General features: G+C 36.5%; 1 protein-coding gene across 1 annotated transcript in view; it reads left to right on the forward strand.

Moving 5' to 3' along the window:
• The window catches only part of zeb1b (zinc finger E-box binding homeobox 1b), a 171318-nt gene that overhangs the window by 130330 nt on the left and 21346 nt on the right, over positions 1-19642 (forward strand). Inside the window, exons 3-5 of the mRNA XM_061965941.2 lie at positions 4264-4425; positions 7276-7478; positions 15025-15130. Of these exons, the coding sequence (XP_061821925.1) occupies positions 4264-4425; positions 7276-7478; positions 15025-15130 (471 nt within the window). The remainder of the gene's footprint in view (positions 1-4263; positions 4426-7275; positions 7479-15024; positions 15131-19642) is intronic.

A 19642-nucleotide genomic window follows, 5' to 3' on the forward strand; every position in this document is an offset into this window, starting at 1 on the left:
GTAGACCAGGTGTGTGTTGTCACTTGGTGTTAGACCAGGTGTGTGTTGTCACTTGGTGTTAGACCAGGTGTGTGTTGTCACTTGGTGTAGACCAGGTGTGTGTTGTCACTTGGTGTTAGACCAGGTGTGTGTTGTCACTTAGTGTTAGACCAGGTGTGTTGTCACTTGGTGTAGACCAGGTGTGTGTTGTCACTTGGTGTAGACCAGGTGTGTGTTGTCACTTGGTGTAGACCAGGTGTGTGTTGTCACTTGGTGTAGACCAGGTGTGTGTTGTCACTTGGTGTTAGACCAGGTGTGTGTTGTCACTTGGTGTAGACCAGGTGTGTGTTGTCACTTGGTGTAGACCAGGTGTGTGTTGTCACTTGGTGTTAGACCAGGTGTGTGTTGTCACTTGGTGTAGACCAGGTGTGTGTTGTCACTTAGTGTAGACCAGGTGTGTGTTGTCACTTAGTGTAGACCAGGTGTGTGTTGTCACTTGGTGTAGACCAGGTGTGTGTTGTCACTTGGTGTAGACCAGGTGTGTGTTGTCACTTGGTGTAGACCAGTTGTGTTTTGTCACTTGGTGTAGACCAGGTGTGTGTTGTCACTTGGTGTTAGACCAGGTGTGTGTTGTCACTTGGTGTTAGACCAGGTGTGTGTTGTCACTTGGTGTAGACCAGGTGTGTGTTGTCACTTAGTGTAGACCAGGTGTGTGTTGTCACTTAGTGTAGACCAGGTGTGTGTTGTCACTTGGTGTAGACCAGGTGTGTGTTGTCACTTGGTGTAGACCAGGTGTGTGTTGTCACTTGGTGTAGACCAGTTGTGTTTTGTCACTTGGTGTAGACCAGGTGTGTGTTGTCACTTGGTGTTAGACCAGGTGTGTGTTGTCACTTGGTGTAGACCAGGTGTGTGTTGTCACTTGGTGTTAGACCAGGTGTGTGTTGTCACTTGGTGTAGACCAGGTGTGTGTTGTCACTTAGTGTAGACCAGTTGTGTGTTGTCACTTGGTGTTAGACCAGGTGTGTGTTGTCACTTGGTGTAGACCAGGTGTGTGTTGTCACTTAGTGTAGACCAGTTGTGTGTTGTCACTTGGTGTAGACCAGGTGTGTGTTGTCACTTGGTGTAGACCAGGTGTGTGTTGTCACTTGGTGTAGACCAGGTGTGTGTTGTCACTTAGTGTAGACCAGGTGTGTGTTGTCACTTGGTGTAGACCAGGTGTGTGTTGTCACTTGGTGTAGACCAGGTGTGTGTTGTCACTTGGTGTTAGACCAGGTGTGTGTTGTCACTTGGTGTTAGACCAGGTGTGTGTTGTCACTTGGTGTTAGACCAGGTGTGTGTTGTCACTTGGTGTTAGACCAGGTGTGTGTTGTCACTTGGTGCATACCTGCCAACTACTCCGGTTTTCCCGTAATTAGTACGGTTTTCATCAACCTATTCCGGGTTACGGTTGCAGTGATAAAAAATACGGTTTTCCATTAATTAAATTTTTTTTAATTTTTTTTAAGTTTTATTCACGAAATCGCGTAACAACAATGACAATCGACACTGCTTCCTAGGGCTGGGCGATAAAACAATAACAATATATATCGCGATAGACATGTGATCAATATCAATAGAAAATGGGGTCGATAGAACGTTCGATAATTTCAATGAGTTCTGTTAGAAAAAATAGGAAGAAATGCCGAGCCTGAACCGCAAGGCATTCTGGGAAATGCTAACAGGAAAAAAAAAAGCAACAACGGCGAGCTGACGACGAGGAGTGAAACAAAACGGGAATATGAGTGCGGCGGCACGAGAGGAAATTGTAAATAAAAAAGGAAATGTCACGTCACCAGTTTGGCAGTATTTTGGATTTTTTAAGTCCGATACGAATCAAGAGTAATACTGTCTGCAAACTTTGCAAGGTCGTCGTCCCGACCAAGTCTGGGGACACGACAAACTTATTTTACCACCTGAGCCGCTCTCACCCGCTGGAGTACAGCAGTAACAAACAACCACAAGCATCTACATCAGCCGGTGCAAGTGGAACAGCACCGAAGCGGCAACAACAGACCACCATCGAGAGATACTCGGCAGCAGTGCCATATGACAAAAATTCAAAACGTTATAAAGAAATAACGGATGCAGTGGTGGATCAATTAGCGAAGGACATTCTACCTACTTATATTTAAAATAAAAGTATTTAAATTCAGCCTTTTTTCTCCTGGTCTTTATTTAGAATAGTTTTGTTTTTTTTTATCAATAATTATCGATATCGACTGATATGAAACACTTATATCGTGATACATTGTTTAGTCATATCGCCCAGCCCTACCAGTGCTTCCCGTAACTTCCTATCGAGCCATTCCGAATGCCATGTGCGAGGCTATTTATAGCACCGCTGCCAAGCCCGAGGCACCAGTTGCCATTGTTTCCAAACAAGCGAACGATCATGGAATCAGCCGGAGAAAAATCGCAAACGAGTCTTAAACGGAAAAGAAAACTGCAGTCATTCCGTGAAGAATATTCAAAAGCCTATCCGGGAATAATTATCAGTTCCAAAAACGGTGAAAACTACGCGAATTGCACCTTGTGCAGACAAGATTTTTCGATCGGACACGGAGGAATTAGCGATGTAAAAGACCACGTTGGGACAAAAAAACACAAGTCTAATGCCGTTGCTAGCGATACAAGTGGAAAACTTTCAATGTTTTTCGTCGCCCAAACAGATTCTTTGGATGTGATAAATGCCAAAGTTTTATTTACGGAGGCAATAATTGAGCAAACAAAAAGGCAATGACACCAATGTTATCTATTGGAATTGTTTAGTACTGTTATACTGTTAAAAGTGTTTATACTATTTATTAGAGATGCGCGGATAGGCAATTTATTTCATCCGCAACCGCGTCAGAAAGTCGTCAACCATCCGCCATCCACCCGATGTAACGTTTGATCAGAACTGCACCCGCCCGCCATCCGCCCGATCTAATATAGATGATGCAAGGCATTAGTGAGCCTGCCAACTACTCCGGTTTTCCCGTAATTCGTACAATTTTCATCAACCTATTCCGGGTTTTTCATTAATTTAAAAAAAAAAAAGGGTGAAAACTACGCGAATTGCACCTTGTGCAGACAAGATTTTTCGATCGGACACGGAGGAATTAGCGATGTAAAAGACCACGTTGGGACAAAAAAACACAAGTCTAATGCCGTTGCTAGCGATACAAGTGGAAAACTTTCAACGTTTTTCGTCGCCCAAACAGATTCTTTGGATGTGATAAATGCCGAAGTTTTATTTACGGAGGCAATAATTGAGCATGGACTTCCAATCGCACTGGCTGATCACATGGGACAGTTAAATGTTTGTAATGCAACCTTTAAAAATCATCACGCGGTGATCGCGATCCCAAAAATAAACTTTTCTTGCATGATAATGTCCAGAAAAATTCGCTTTATATTACTATAGAGTCCTTTTAACGAATGAGTTTGATGGTTTATCACAAACCTTAAATGAAAGAAGTCCTTTGTTCTCCTGCACCATGCATGCGCTTTGGCCTTGCTTCGTGTTTGGTGTGCAATCCTGTCGGCTGTATTTCACAGCACGACATACTGTTAAAAGTGTTTATACTATTTATGCTTTCAAGTCCAAGTTGAAGAAATCTTGTTAAATGTTGACAGCATAACTACCAAAATACAGAAGTATGTCCTTAATATTTTTGCAGTGCTATTTCTGTTGAAAAGTTCAAATGATTACATTAGAGATGTGATGTGCCACTTTTCAAGTGTCTGATGGCTTCAATTCATTTTCATTAATTTTTCACATTTTGAATTCTTTTGAAAGGCTTACAAAAAAACTACATTTGAATTGTAATTCCATGCTATTGACAGGACTATTAATTTTAATGAAGTTAGCTTACCATGTTTACAGTATGATCATTGTGATAGAAATGTGAATTTTAGGCACAGAATATTTTTTACAATTGAACAAGGCAGTAGATTATACAAGCTTGGACAGAAAGTTAATAATGACACCAAATTTTTTTTTTTATGGAATTGTTTAGTACTGTTTTACCATTTGTTTACTGTAAAAAGTGTTTATACTTTCAATGAACAAATTGAAGTCTTGTGAAAGGTTGACATGATATAATTTATTATCAAAGGAGCACATAAAGAATACATATACATAATATTACATCGATTCACCAATCAAAGAGAGGCATTGACTTTGTGGGTGTGGCCACTTCCTGTATGTCTTTATTAATAATAATAATAATAATAATAAGCATGCAGTTTGTCGCCCCCTAGTGAAAGAAGAGTGCGTGTCGGACGGCGAGGACGACGCCAGCACCGACGCCTTGGTGGAGGAGATGCTCCAGCAGGGCGACACGGCCGTCATTTACCCAGAAGCCCCGGAGGACGAGCTGCAGGGTCACGGCACTCCCGACGCCAGCACTCCCGACGAGAACGGTACCGCAAAAATACTGACTTTCAACGTAATTATGTGAAGAAGCATAACAAATCTTTTGACTTGTAGGTGACAAAAGTCTACTTTTTACATTTAACTGATCTTTACTTTATTTGTACTTTTGAGTATTGACCAAAAATTGTGCGATATCATGTGCGATACCATGTGCGACGCAAGCGGTCCTACAGAAATTGGGAAAATAATACTAGCAGTCCTGCAGCGAGTTCACTTGTGTGGGATATCACGTGCGATACAAGCAGAGTGTTCACTTGTGTGTGATATCACGTGCGATACAAGCAGAGTGTTCACTTGTGTGTGATATCATGTGCGATACAAACAGAGTGTACAAAGCTGACAAGACAGTTAACATCTAAATGTCCTCCAATAAACACACACTTTCTTCAATTTTACTGGAGTCATTTACAAAAGGTAAACATGCGAGGCTATAGGCTACTTGGAGCTAGCAGCTACACAACGGCTAAGCACACAAGCTAAGACATAGATAATAGTCATTGAACGATAAAAAGGTGACAACATAAACAAGCACCAAATAATGACAGTTGCACATTACTTACACATACAAAGTCTCCCAAGGCAGGAAGCGTATTTATATATCCAGTAACAAGCGTGTCCGCATCATTCAACTTACCGTATTTTCCGCACCATAAGGCGCCCTGGGTTATAAGCCGCGCCTTCAATGAACGGCATATTTCAAAACTTTGTCCACCTATAAGCCGCCCCGTGTTGTAAGCCGCATCTAACTGCGCTAAAGGAATGTCAAAAAAACAGTCAGATAGGTCAGTCAAACTTTAATAATATATTAAAAACCAGCGTGATGTGGGCGCGCATGGAGTCGTATATCAACATGGACGGAGCTGCGTGAAAAAAAGCCACCCGGCCTCTTCGCGTAAACTTAAACTTACCTTAACCACTCGCTCATCTTTTCTTCATCCATCCCTTCGAGTTAGCTTTTATGATGACGCCGGCTGGAAAGGTCTCTTTTGGCAAGGTCTTCCTTTTGAATATCACCATGGGTGGAAGTTTCTGGCCATTAGCATGGCAAGCTAGAACCACAGTGAAGGATGACTTCTCATTCCCTGTGGGGTGCGAATATTCACCGTACGTGCTCCCGTTGTATCCACAGTGCGGTTCACAGGAATATCAAAAGTCAGTGGAACCTCGTCCATGGATTTTTTTCAGCTATCTTGTTTTTACAATATGCACGGAAAGTAGCCAGCTTTTCTTGAAAGTCTTTAGGCAGTTGCTGTGAAATAGTAGTCCGTGTGCGGATGGAGAGATTGCGTCTTTTCACGAACCGGATCCCTGTCGCTTAGTAGGAGCCATTTTGTGGTCTTTACAGATGTAAACACACAAAGGAAATGAAACGTAATATCCGCGCGCTTCTTCTTCTTCTACGCGGGCGGGTGGTTGCTTACAGTAGAAGAAGAAGCGCTTCCTGTTCTATGGGGGCGGGTGCTTACCTTGGCGGTTGCTTGCGTAGAAGAAGAAGCACTTCCTCTTCTACGGGGAAAAAAAGATGGCGGCTGTTTACCGTAGTTGCGAGACCGAAACTTTATGAAAATGAATCTTAATATTAATCCATATACAGGTAAAAGCCAGTAAATTAGAATATTTTGAAAAACTTGATTTATTTCAGTAATTGCATTCAAAAGGTGTAACTTGTACATTATATTTATTCATTGCACACAGACTGATGCATTCAAATGTTTATTTCATTTAATTTTGATGATTTGAAGTGGCAACAAATGAAAATCCAAAATTCCGTGTGTCACAAAATGAGAATATTACTTAAGGCTAATACAAAAAAGGGATTTTTAGAAATGTTGGCCAACTGAAAAGTATGAAAATGAAAAATATGAGCATGTACAATACTCAATACTTGGTTGGAGCTCCTTTTGCCTCAATTACTGCGTTAATGCGGCGTGGCATGGAGTCGATGAGTTTCTGGCACTGCTCAGGTGTAATGAGAGCCCAGGTTGCTCTGATAGTGGCCTTCAACTCTTCTGCGTTTTTGGGTCTGGCATTCTGCATCTTCCTTTTCACAATACCCCACAGATTTTCTATGGGGCTAAGGTCAGGGGAGTTGGCGGGCCAATTTAGAACAGAAATACCATGGTCCGTAAACCAGGCACGGGTAGATTTTGCGCTGTGTGCAGGCGCCAAGTCCTGTTGGAACTTGAAATCTCCATCTCCATAGAGCAGGTCAGCAGCAGGAAGCATGAAGTGCTCTAAAACTTGCTGGTAGACGGCTGCGTTGACCCTGGATCTCAGGAAACAGAGTGGACCGACACCAGCAGATGACATGGCACCCCAAACCATCACCCAACCATGCAAATTTTGCATTTCCTTTGGAAATCGAGGTCCCAGAGTCTGGAGGAAGACAGGAGAGGCACAGGATCCACGTTGCCTGAAGTCTAGTGTAAAGTTTCCACCATCAGTGATGGTTTGGGGTGCCATGTCATCTGCTGATATCAACCCATATCGACGACTCCAGTCGTTGTATCAGGACACCCCAAGTATTGGTTATTGTTACATAATGCGACACCTGCTCAGGTGCTAGCTCCTCCCCCTGAGCGACACCGAGGGTAAACAAATGTCACGTCCACCTGTGCGATAAAGGTGTGTATATTCCACCTGTGCCCAGGGCGACTTAATACATCACCTGTTAAGTAATGTTTCACCTGTGTGGGAGCTGGACCGTTGTGACCGTCACTGCTCTGATACTGTACCGACGATACCGTCAGAACGCACTGAAGCCCAGGTCACCTGGATGGTGCGAGAACATTTTTTGCCTCCGTGAAAGACTTGCGTTTTCTCCCCCTCACACCCAGGGACCCCGGACTCCTTCTCGCAGCTGCTCACCTGCCCGTACTGCGCGCGCGGCTACAAGCGCTTCAGCTCGCTGAAGGAGCACATCAAGTATCGTCACGAGAAGACGGAGGAGTGCTTCAGCTGCCCCGAGTGCAGCTACACCTTTGCACACCGCGCTCAGCTGGAGAGACACATGGCGGCCCACAAGTCAGGGCGGGACCAGGTAGGCACTCAAGTCCATGATGTCGGGGAAAAAATGATAGAAAAAGTCGAGACGTATCAGACTGATATCGTTACACAATGTGCCAGAGAGAAGTATTCAAACACAGTAGGCCTAAATATTCATCAAGTACCAGCATAATGACCCACATTCAAACACAGTAGCGCTTTAGGCCTAAGTATTCATCAAGAACGAGGCAGAGGTTTGATTTCATTCTGTTTACACAGTTTGTGTTGAATATAGGACAATAAAACACTGTACTTTCATCAAGTGGTTATTTGCACAGTTTTAAAATCACTGTCCGATGAATTGGATTTTTTTTTTTTTCACATGCAATGTCAGGACAAAACATTTTGTAGATTTTACGGTTAAAAAAAAAGTCAGCTCAGTTGCAAGAATTTTTACATAAATTCACAGTAGTTTTTACAGCACATTACTGTAAATGGAAAAACAGTCACCTTTTTTTTACAGTAAAAAAAATATAATCTCATTTGCCAGAATTTTATTGTAAAATATATATATTTTCTAAACAATACTGCATTTGTTTTATTTATATTTTGAAAAGATGTCAGCTCAGCTGCAAGAATTTTACTGTAAAATGTACAATGTATTTTACTGTAAATGGAAAAATAGTAAAAAAAAAAAAATGTTTACCATTTTTTACGGTAAAAAAAATATAATCTCATTTGCCAGAATTTCATTGTAAAATTTTTTTTTTTTTCTAAACAATACTGCATTTTTTTTATACTTTGAAAAGATGTCAGCTCAGCTGCAATAATTTTACTGTAAAATGTACAATGTTTTTTACAGCATTTTACTGTAAATGAAAAAATAGTACGATTTTTTTTTACCATTTTTTACGGTAAAAAAAAAAAAATCTCATTTGCCAGAGTTTTATTGTAAAAAAAATGGTATACTTTGAAAAAATGTCGGAATTTTATTGTAAAATGTACGTTGATTTTTACAGCATTTTACTGTAAATGGAAAAATAGTACCATTTTTTTACAGTAAAAAAAAATCTCGTTTGCCAGAATTTTATTGTAAAATATATTTTTTTTTCTAAACAATACTGCATTTTTTTTATACTTTGAAAAGATGTCAGCTCAGCTGCCAGAATTTTACTGTAAAATTCATGTTGATTTTTAGAGCATTTTACTGTAAATGGAAAAATAGTAAAAAAAAAAAATGTTTACCATTTTTTACGGTAAAAAAAAATAAATCTCATTTGCCAGAGTTTTATTGTAAAAAAAAATGGTATACTTTGAAAAAATGTCAGAATTTTATTGTAAAATGTATGTTGATTTTTACAGCATTTTAATGTAAATGGAATAATAGTACCATTTTTTTACAGTAAAAAATTATCTCATTTGCCAGAATTGTATTGTAATATTTTTTTTTTCTTCTAAACAATACTGCATTTTTTTTATACTTTGAAAAGATGTCAGCTCAGCTGCCAAAATTTTACTGTAAAATGTACGTTGATTTTTAGAGCATTTTACTGTAAATGGAAAAATAGTAAAAAAAAATTACAGTAAAATATTATAATCTAATTTGCCAGAATTTTATTGTAAAATATATATTTTTTCGAAATAATACTGCATTTGTTTTATTTATATTTTGAAAAGATGTCAGCTCAGCTGCAAGAATTTTACTGTAAAATATACAATGTTTTTTTTACAGCATTTTACTGTAAATGGAAAAATAGTTAAAAAAAAATGTTTACCATTTTTTACGGTAAAAAAAATATAATCTCATTTGCCAGAGTTTTATTGTAAAATATATATTTTTTTCTAAACAATACTGCATTTGTTTTATTTCTATTTTGAAAAGATGTCAGCTCAGCTGCAAGAATTTTACTGCAAAATGTACAATGTTTTTTTTACAGCATTTTACTGTAAATGGAAAAATAGTACACTTTTTTTTTTAACCATTTTTTACGGTAAAAAAAATGTAATCTAAAATAACAGTTTTATTGTAAAAAAAAAATGGTATACTTTGAAAAAATGTCAGAATTTTATTGTAAAATGTACGTTGATTTTTACAGCATTTTGCTGTAAATGGAAAAATAGTACCATTTTTTTACAGTAAAAAAATATCTCGTTTGCCAGAATTTTATTGTAAAATATATTTTTTTTTCTAAACAATACTGCATTTTTTTTATACTTTGAAAAGATGTCAGCTCAGCTGCCAGAATTTTACTATAAAATATACGATGTTTTTTACAGCATTTTACTGTAAATGGAAAAATAGTACAATTTTTTTTTTTTACCATTTTTTACGGTAAAAAAATATAATCTCATTTGCCAGAGTTTTATTGTAAAAAAAAATGGTATACTTTGGAAAAATGTCACAATTTTATTGTAAAATGTACGTTTATTTTTACAGCATTTTACTGTAAATGGAATAATAGTACCATTTTTTTACAGTAAAAAATTATAATCTCATTTGCCAGAATTTTATTGTAATATTTTTTTTTTCTAAACAATACTGCATTTTTTTTATACTTTGACAAGATGTCAGCTCAGCTGCCAACATTTTACTGTAAAATGTACGATGGATTTTACAGCATTTTACTGTAAATGGAATAATAGTACCATTTTTTTACAGTAAAAAATTCTAATCTCATTTGCCAGAATTTTATTGTAAAATATATATTTTTTCTAAACAATACTGCATTTGTTTTATTTATATTTTGAAAAGATGTCAGCTCAGCTGCCAGAATTTTACTGTAAAATGTACGATGTTTTTTTACAGCATTTTACTGTAAATGGAAAAACAGTAAAAAAAATGTTTACCATTTTTTACGGTAAAAAAAATATAATCTCATTTGCCAGAGTTTTATTGTAAAAAACAATGGTATACTTTGAAAAAATGTCAGAATTTTATTGTAAAATGTACGTTGATTTTTACAGCATTTTACTGTAAATGGAATAATAGTACCCTTTTTTACAGTAAAAAAATTATAATCTCATTTGCCAGAATTTTAATGTAATATATATATATTTTTTTCTAAACAATACTGCATTTTTTTTATACTTTGAAAAGATGTCAGCTCAGCTGCCAAAATTTTACTATAAAATGTACGTTGATTTTTAGAGCATTTTACTGTTAATGGAAAAATAGTAAAAAAAATTACAGTAAAATATTATAATCTAATTTGCCAGAATTTTATTGTAAAATATATATATATTTTTAAACAATACTGCATTTTTATTATACTTTGAAAAGATGTCAGCTCAGCTGCCAGAATTTTACTGTAAAATGTACGATGTTTTTTAAAGCATTTTACTGTAAATGGAAAAATAGTAAAAAAAAAAAAAAAATTTAGCCATTTTTTTACAGTAAAAAATTATAATCTCATTTGCCACAATTTAATTGTAAAATATATATTTTTTTCTAAACAATACTGCATTTTTTTTATACTTTAAAAAGATGTCAGCTCAGCTGCCAGAATTTTACTGTAAAATGTAGGATGGATTTTACAGCATTTTACTGTGAATGGAAAAATAGTAAAAAAAAAAAAAAAAAATGTAACCATTTTTTTTTACAGTAAAAAATTGTAATCTCATTTGGCAGAATTTTATTGTAAAAAAAAATGGTATACTTTAAAAAAATGTCAGAATTTTATTGTAAAATGTACGTTGATTTTTACAGAATTTTACTGTAAATGGAAAAATAGTACAATTTTTTCCAGTAAAAAATTATAATGTAATTTGCCAGAATTTGATTGTAAAAAAAAAAATGGTATACTTTGAAAACATGTCAGAATTTTTTTGTAAAAATGTACGTTGATTTTTACAGCATTTTACTGTAAATGGAAAAATAGTACCATTTTTTTACAGTAAAAAATTATAATCTCATTTGCCAGAATTTTATTGTAATATATATATTTTTTTCTAAACAATACTGCATTTTTTTTATACTTTGAAAAGATGTCAGCTCAGCTGCCAAAATGTTACTGTAAAATGTACGTTGATTTTTAGAGCATTTTACTGTAAATGGAAAAATAGTAAAAAAAAAAAAATGTAACCATTTTTTTACAGTAAAAAATTATAATCTCATTTGGCAGAATTTTATTGTAAAAAAAAATGGTATACTTTGAAAAAATGTCAGAATTTTATTGTAAAATGTACATTGATTTTTACAGCATTTTACTGTAAATGGAAAAATAGTACCATTTTTTTCCAGTAAAAAATTATAATCTAATTTGCTAGAATTTGATTGTAAAAAAAAAAAGGGTATACTTTGAAAACATGTCAGAATTGTTTTGTAAAAATGTACGTTGATTTTTACAGCATTTTACTGTGAATGGAAATATAGTAAAAAAAAAAATGTAACCATTTTTTTACAGTAAAAAATTATAATCTCATTTGCCAGAATTTAATTGTAAAATACATTTTTTTTTCTAAACAAAACTGCATTTTTTTTATACTTTGAAAAGATGTCAGCTCAGCTGCCATAATTTTACTGTAAAATGTACGATGGATTTTACAGCATTTTACTGTGAATGGAAAAATAGTTAAAAAAAATAGTAAAAAAATATATATATATAACCATTTTTTTTACTGTAAAAAATTGTAATCTCATTTGGCAGAATTTTATTGTAAAAAAAATGGTATACTTTGAAAAAATGTCAGAATTTTATTGTAAAATGTACATTGATTTTTACAGCATTTTACTGTAAATGGAAAAATAGTAAAAAAAAATTTCCAGTAAAAAATTATAATCTAATTTGCCAGAATTTAATTGTAAAATGTATTTTTTTTTCTAAACAATACTGCATTTTTTTTATACTTTGAAAAGATGTCAGCTCAGCTGCCAGAATTTTACTGTAAAATGTACGATGGATTTTACAGCATTTTACTGTGAATGGAAAAATAGTAAAAAAAAAAAAAAATGTAACCATTTTTTTACAGTAAAAAAATTATAATCTCATTTGGCAGAATTTTATTGTAAAAAAAATGGTATACTTTGAAAAAATGTCAGAATTTTATTGTAAAATGTACATTGATTTTTACAGCATTTTACTGTAAATGGAAAAACAGCCACCTTTTTTACAGTAAAAAATATAATCTCATTTGCCAGAATTTTATTGTAAAATATATATTTTTTCTAAACAATATTGCATTTGTTTTATTTATATTTTGAAAAGATGTCAGCTCAGCTGCAATAATTTTACTGTAAAATATACAATGTTTTTTACAGCATTTTGCTGTAAATGAAGAAATAGTACGATTTTTTTTAACCATTTTTTACGGTAAAAAAATAAATAATCTCATTTGCCAGAGTTTTATTGTAAAAAAAAAGGTATACTTTGAAAAAATGTCAGAATTTTATTGTAAAATGTACGTTGATTTTTACAGCATTTTACTGTAAATGGAAAAATAGTACCATTTTTTACAGTAAAAAAATATAATCTCATTTGCCAGAATTTTATTGTAAAATATATATTTTTTTCTAAACAATACTGCATTTTTTTTATACTTTGAAAAGATGTCAGCTCAGCTGCCACAATTTTACTGTAAAATTTACGTTGATTTTTAGAGCATTTTACTGTAAATGGAAAAATAGTAAAAAAAAATTACAGTAAAATATTATAATCTAATTTGCCAGAATTTTATTGTAAAATATATCTTTTTTTCTAAACAATACTGCATTTTTTTTATACTTTGAAAAGATGTCAGCTCAGCTGCCAGAATTTTACTGTAAAATGTACGATGGATTTTACAGCATTTTACTGTGAATGGAAAAATAGTTAAAAAAAAATAGTAAAAAAAATATATATATATAACCATTTTTTTTACTGTAAAAAATTGTAATCTCATTTGGCAGAATTTTATTGTAAAAAAAAATGGTATACTTTGAAAAAATGTCAGAATTTTATTGTAAAATGTACATTGATTTTTACAGCATTTTACTGTAAATGGAAAAATAGTACAATTTTTTTCCAGTAAAAAATTATAATCTAATTTGCCAGAATTTTATTGTAAAATATGTATTTTTTTCTAAACAATACTGCATTTTTTTTATACTTTGAAAAGATGTCAGCTCAGCTGCCAAAATTTTACTGTAAAATGTACGTTGATTTTTAGAGCATTTTACTGTAAATGGAAATATAGTAAAAAAAAAAAAAAAAGGAACCATTTTTTTACAGTAAAAAATTATAATCTCATTTGCCAGAATTTAATTGTAAAATATATTTTTTTTTCTAAACAATACTGCATTTTTTTATACTTTAAAAAGATGTCAGCTCAGCTGCCAGAATTTTACTGTAAAATGTACGATGGATTTTACAGCATTTTACTGTGAATGGAAATATAGTAAAAAAAAAAAAAAAAGTAACCATTTTTTACAGTAAAAAATTATAATCTCATTTGCCAGAATTTAATTGTAAAATACTTTTTTTTTTCTAAACAATACTGCATTTTTTTTATACTTTGAAAAGATGTCAGCTCAGCTCCCAGAATTTTACTGTAAAATGTACGATGGATTTTACAGCATTTTACTGTGAATGGAAAAATATTAAAAAAAAAAAAAAAATGTAACCATTTTTTTTTTTACAGTAAAAAATTGTAATCTCATTTGGCAGAATTTTATTGTAAAAAAAATGGTATACTGGAATTTTATTGTAAAATGTACATTGATTTTTACAGAATTTTACTGTAAATGGAAAAATAGTACCATTTTTTTCCAGTAAAAAATTATAATCTAATTTGCCAGAATTTTATTGTAAAAAAAAAAAAAAAGGGTATACTTTGAAAAAATGTCAGAATTTTTTTGTAAAAATGTACATTGATTTTTACAGCATTTTACTGTAAATTGAAAAATAGTACCATTTTTTTACAGTAAAAAATTATAATCTCATTTGCCAGAATTTTTACATTGACATTTTACAGGCATCACACATGGGACAGTTTAGTAAGTAAACATTGTTTTAGTTATATTGTAAAACTTAAAACGTTGCTTGGGGTGATGAATGATGAATCCACACGAGTAGACACGCTATGGTCGGCTGGGAAACGGAACGAGTATTTAGTACATTTGCTTGTTTTTGTGCATTATGGCCGCCAGCGAAGAAAAAACTAAATTAGCCACAGTGTTTTATAAGCCGCAGGGTTCAAAGTGTAGGTAAAAAGTAGCGGCTTTTAGTCCTGAATTTACGGTAACAACTGGACAACACTTAAAATCAGCTAATTTTTACATTTTGTAATAAAAAATGAGATTTTATCATCAAAATAATATTTTTAACACACAAAAGTATCGTTTCAGACGTGATGGTATTTGACTCACTCAGGAATGATTGGTATCGTAACATCTCGAGTAAATAAGTCACAGTTGTGTTCAGTGATGGAACAAAATGTTGACATTCTAGTCAGATAGAATTGAAACTAAGGGACTGGCGTATACAAGAGTAGTATTTTCAAAGTAAAAGTGCACGATCCTTAGTGGAGTTGTGTCCCAAACATGACAAACAAACATGAACATTGATTGATGGGTGAGTGGCGGTTCAAAGGTGGTGTTGTCATTGCGTGTCTTCCTGCTCCCACAGAGACTCGTCACGCAGTCGGGAGGCAACCGCAAATTCAAGTGCACCGAGTGCGGCAAGGCCTTTAAATACAAGCACCACCTGAAGGAGCACCTGCGCATTCACAGTGGTAAGTCGCTCTGGCACCGTGTGTGTGTGTGGGTGTGGGTGTGGCCCTTTAATTGCCCATAATTGATGTTTATAGTGTAATGTGTGCGCTCGTTAACGAGTCATGATTGTTTCTGAGCTCATAACTGAGCAATAAAAGAATGGCATTAAGGCAGGGGTGTCCAAACTATGGTCTGCGGGCCAAGTGCAGCCCTTCTTCCTCTTCAATTTGGCCCATGAGTGCTTAAATATCAGGGGGTTTCTGAATGCGACGTACTTGCTGCCATCTGGTGGACAATGTGAGTAAATCAGATCAGTGACCCTTTAAAGTACTTACAGCACTTACTTATATGACCCAATCCAAACAACCTTCCCTAGTCATGGTGCAAAAAAAATAAAACAAAAGAATGCAGCTAACATAAAGGTCAACGCACATGGTCACATAACCATTAAAAAAAAATATATATATATAGTTCATATACTCTTAATTTTCAGTTATAATAATGTCATATCCATTATATTAGTATATTATGTAAACACACACATATATATATATACACACACACGTATACATTTATATATACACACGCACATATATATACACATATTTATACATATATTCATACAAATATTTATACATATATTCATACAAATATTTATACATACATACAGTGGGGCAAAAAAGTATTTAGTCAGCCACCGATTGTGCAAGTTCTCCCACTTAAAATAATGACAGAGGTCTGTAATTTTCATCATAGGTACACTTCAACTGTGAGAGACAGAATGTGAAAAAAAAAATCCAGGAATTCACATTGTAGGATTTTTAAAGAATTTATTTGTAAATTATGGTGGAAAATAAGTATTTGGTCAATGACAAAAATTCAACTCAATACTTTGTAATATAACCTTTGTTGGCAATAACAGAGGTCAAACGATTACTATAGGTCTTTACCAGGTTTGCACACACAGTAGCTGGTATTTTGGCCCATTCCTCCATGCAGATCTTCTCGAGAGCAGTGATGTTTTGGGGCTGTCGCCGAGCAACACGGACTTTCAACTCCCTCCACAGATTTTCTATGGGGTTGAGGTCTGGAGACTGGCTAGGCCACTCCAGGACTTTCAAATGCTTCTTACGGAGCCACTCCTTCGTTGCCCTGGCGGTGTGTTTGGGATCATTGTCATACTGGAAGACCCAGCCACGTTTCATCTTCAAAGCTCTCACTGATGGAAGTATGTTTTGGCTCAAAATCTCACGATACATGGCCCCGTTCATTCTTTCCTTAACACGGATCAGTCGGCCTGTCCCCTTAGCAGAAAAACAGCCCCAAAGCATGATGTTTCCACCCCCATGCTTCACAGTAGGTATGGTGTTCTTGGGATGCAACTCAGTATTCTTCTTCCTCCAAACACGACGAGTTGAGTTTATACCAAAAAGTTCTATTTTGGTTTCATCTGACCACATGACATTCTCCCAATCCTCTGCTGTATCATCCATGTGCTCTCTGGCAAACTTCAGACGGGCCTGGACATGCACTGGCTTAAGCAGGGGGACACGTCTGGCACTGCAGGATTTGATTCCCTGTCGGCGTAGTGTGTTACTGATCGTAACCTTTGGTACTTTGGTCCCAGCTCTCTGCAGGTCATTCACCAGGTCCCCCAGTGTGGTTCTGGGATTTTTGCTCACCGTTCTCATGATCATTTTGACCCCACGGGATGAGATCTTGCGTGGAGCCCCAGATCGAGGGAGATTATCAGTGGTCTTGTATGTCTTCCATTTTCTGATAATTGCTCCCACAGTTGATTTTTTCACACCAAGCTGCTTGCCTATTGTAGATTCACTCTTCACAGTCTGGTGCAGGTCTACAATTGTTTTCCTGGTGTCCTTCGACAGCTCTTTGGTCTTGGCGTTAGTGGAGTTTGGAGTCTGACTGTTTGAGGCTGTGGACAGGTGTCTTTTATACAGATAACGAGTTCAAACAGGTGCCATTAATACAGGTAACGAGTGGAGGACAGAAGAGCTTCTTAAAGAAGAAGTTACAGGTCTGTGAGAGCCAGAGATCTTCCTTGTTTGAAGTGACCAAATACTTATTTTCCACCATAATTTACAAATAAATTCTTTAAAATTCCTACAATGTGAATTCCTGGATTTTTTTTTCACATTCTGTCTCTCACAGTTGAAGTGTACCTATGATGAAAATTACAGACCTCTGTCATCATTTTAAGTGGGAGAACTTGCACAATTGGTGGCTGACTAAATACTTTTTTGCCCCACTATATATACACATATATATATACATACACATTTTTTCCATATATTCAGACATCACACATGGGACGGTTTAGTAAGAATTGTTTTAGTTGTATTGTAAAAGGTACAAACATTGCTTGGAGTGAAGACGGAAGAATCCATATGAGTAGAGACGAGGTAACAGCACTTTTACTTCCGGTTGCAAGCACCAAATGGAAGGACACATCAGCACCTGCAGTGAGTGAACTTGTCCAGAAGATGGCGCCATAGCACAAACAATAACACACCTTTTCAGCGTCTCTGCTTGGGTTTAATGAAAACTATTGAACACAAAATGCCGCAACGTCAAAGTGTAGGCATGAAGCGGTGGCTTTGTAGTCCGGAATTTATGGTCGATTAAATAAGAACTTTAATATAAAAAAAGTGTGTTTAAAATTCTGTGTAAAACAATTCAGTGTTTTAAAATTTTGTGCAAAAAAATTCCATGCACAATTCATTACTTTAAAACTGAAGATTGACTTTCTGTAAATGAAGACTGGAGCAATCGATCTCGTCTCAGAAGCGGCCAATGAGGTGAGTTTTGAAGCAACACATTTATCTGCGCTCAATTTAGTTGAATTTAAAACACCGCATTTTAACAAACCACATTTTTAAACAAATTTTACTCAAAAAATGTTGAATCAATTAAATTGTCAGCATAATTTGATGCAAAAAAAACAATTTCTGTTCACAAAATACAAAACTCAAAAGTTCACAAAATTCTCCATCCATCCATCCATCTTCTTCCGCTTATCCGAGGTCGGGTCGCGGGGGCAGCAGCCTAAGCAGGGAAGCCCAGACTTCCCTCTCCCCAGCCACTTCGTCCAGCTCTTCCCGTGGGACCCCGAGGCGTTCCCAGGCCAGCCGGGAGACATAGTCTTCCCAACGTGTCCTGGGTCTTCCCCGCGGGCCTCCTACCGGTCGGACATGCCCTAAACACCTCCCTAGGGAGGCGTTCGGGTGGCATCCTGACCAGATGCCCGAACCACCTCATCTGGCTCCTCTCCATGTGGAGGAGCAGCGGCTTTACTTTGAGCTCCTCCCGGATGACAGAGCTTCTCACCCTATCTCTAAGGGAGAGCCCCGCCACCCGGCGGAGGAAACTCATTTCGGCCGCTTGTACCCGTGATCTTGTCCTTTCGGTCATAACCCAAAGCTCATGACCATAGGTGAGGATGGGAACGTAGATCGACCGGTATATTGAGAGCTTTGCCTTCCGGCTCAGCTCCTTCTTCACCACAACGGATCGATACAGCGTCCGCATTACTGAAGACGCCGCACCGATCCGCCTGTCGATCTCACCATCCACTCTTCCCTCACTCATGAACAAGACTCCGAGGTACTTGAACTCCTCCACTTGGGGCAAGATCGCCTCCCCAACCCGGAGATGGCACTCCACCCTTTTCCGGGCGAGAACCATGGACTTGGACTTGGAGGTGCTGATTCTCATCCCAGTCGCTTCACACTCGGCTGCGAACCGATCCAGCGAGAGCTGAAGATCCTGGCCAGATGAAGCCATCAGGGTCTGCAAAAAGCAGAGACCTAATCCTGCAGCCACCAAACCAGATCCCCTCAACGCCTTGACTGCGCCTAGAAATTCTGTCCATAAAAGTTATGAACAGAATGGGTGACAAAGGGCAGCCTTGGCGGAGTCCAACCCTCACTGGAAACGTGTCCGACTTACTGCCGGCAATGCGGACCAAGCTCTGGCACTGATCGTACAGGGAGCGGACTGCCACAATCAGACAGTCCGATACCCCATACTCTCTGAGCACTCCCCACAGGACTTGCCGAGGGACACGGTCGAATGCCTTCTCCAAGTCCACAAAACACATGTAGACTGGTTGGGCAAACTCCCATGCACCCTCAAGGACCCTGCCGAGAGTATAGAGCTGGTCCACAGTTCCACGACCAGGACGAAAACCACACTGTTCCTCCTGAATCCGAGGTTCGACTATCCGGCGTAGCCTCCTCTCCAGTACACCCGAATAGACCTTACCGGGAAGGCTGAGGAGTGTGATCCCACGATAGTTAGAACACACCCTCCGGTACCCCTTCTTAAAGAGAGGAACCACCACCCCGGTCTGCCAATCCAGAGGTACCGCCCCCGATGTCCACGCGATGCTGCAGAGTCTTGTCAACCAAGACAGCCCCACAGCATCCATCACAAAATTCTGTGTAAATAAAAAAAAGCTTTTGTTATCAAGTCACAAATTCATAAAATCGCAAATTATCAACATTTTGGCC

This window comes from Nerophis lumbriciformis, linkage group LG07 (assembly GCF_033978685.3).
Source record: "Nerophis lumbriciformis linkage group LG07, RoL_Nlum_v2.1, whole genome shotgun sequence".
NCBI lineage: Eukaryota > Metazoa > Chordata > Actinopteri > Syngnathiformes > Syngnathidae > Nerophis > Nerophis lumbriciformis.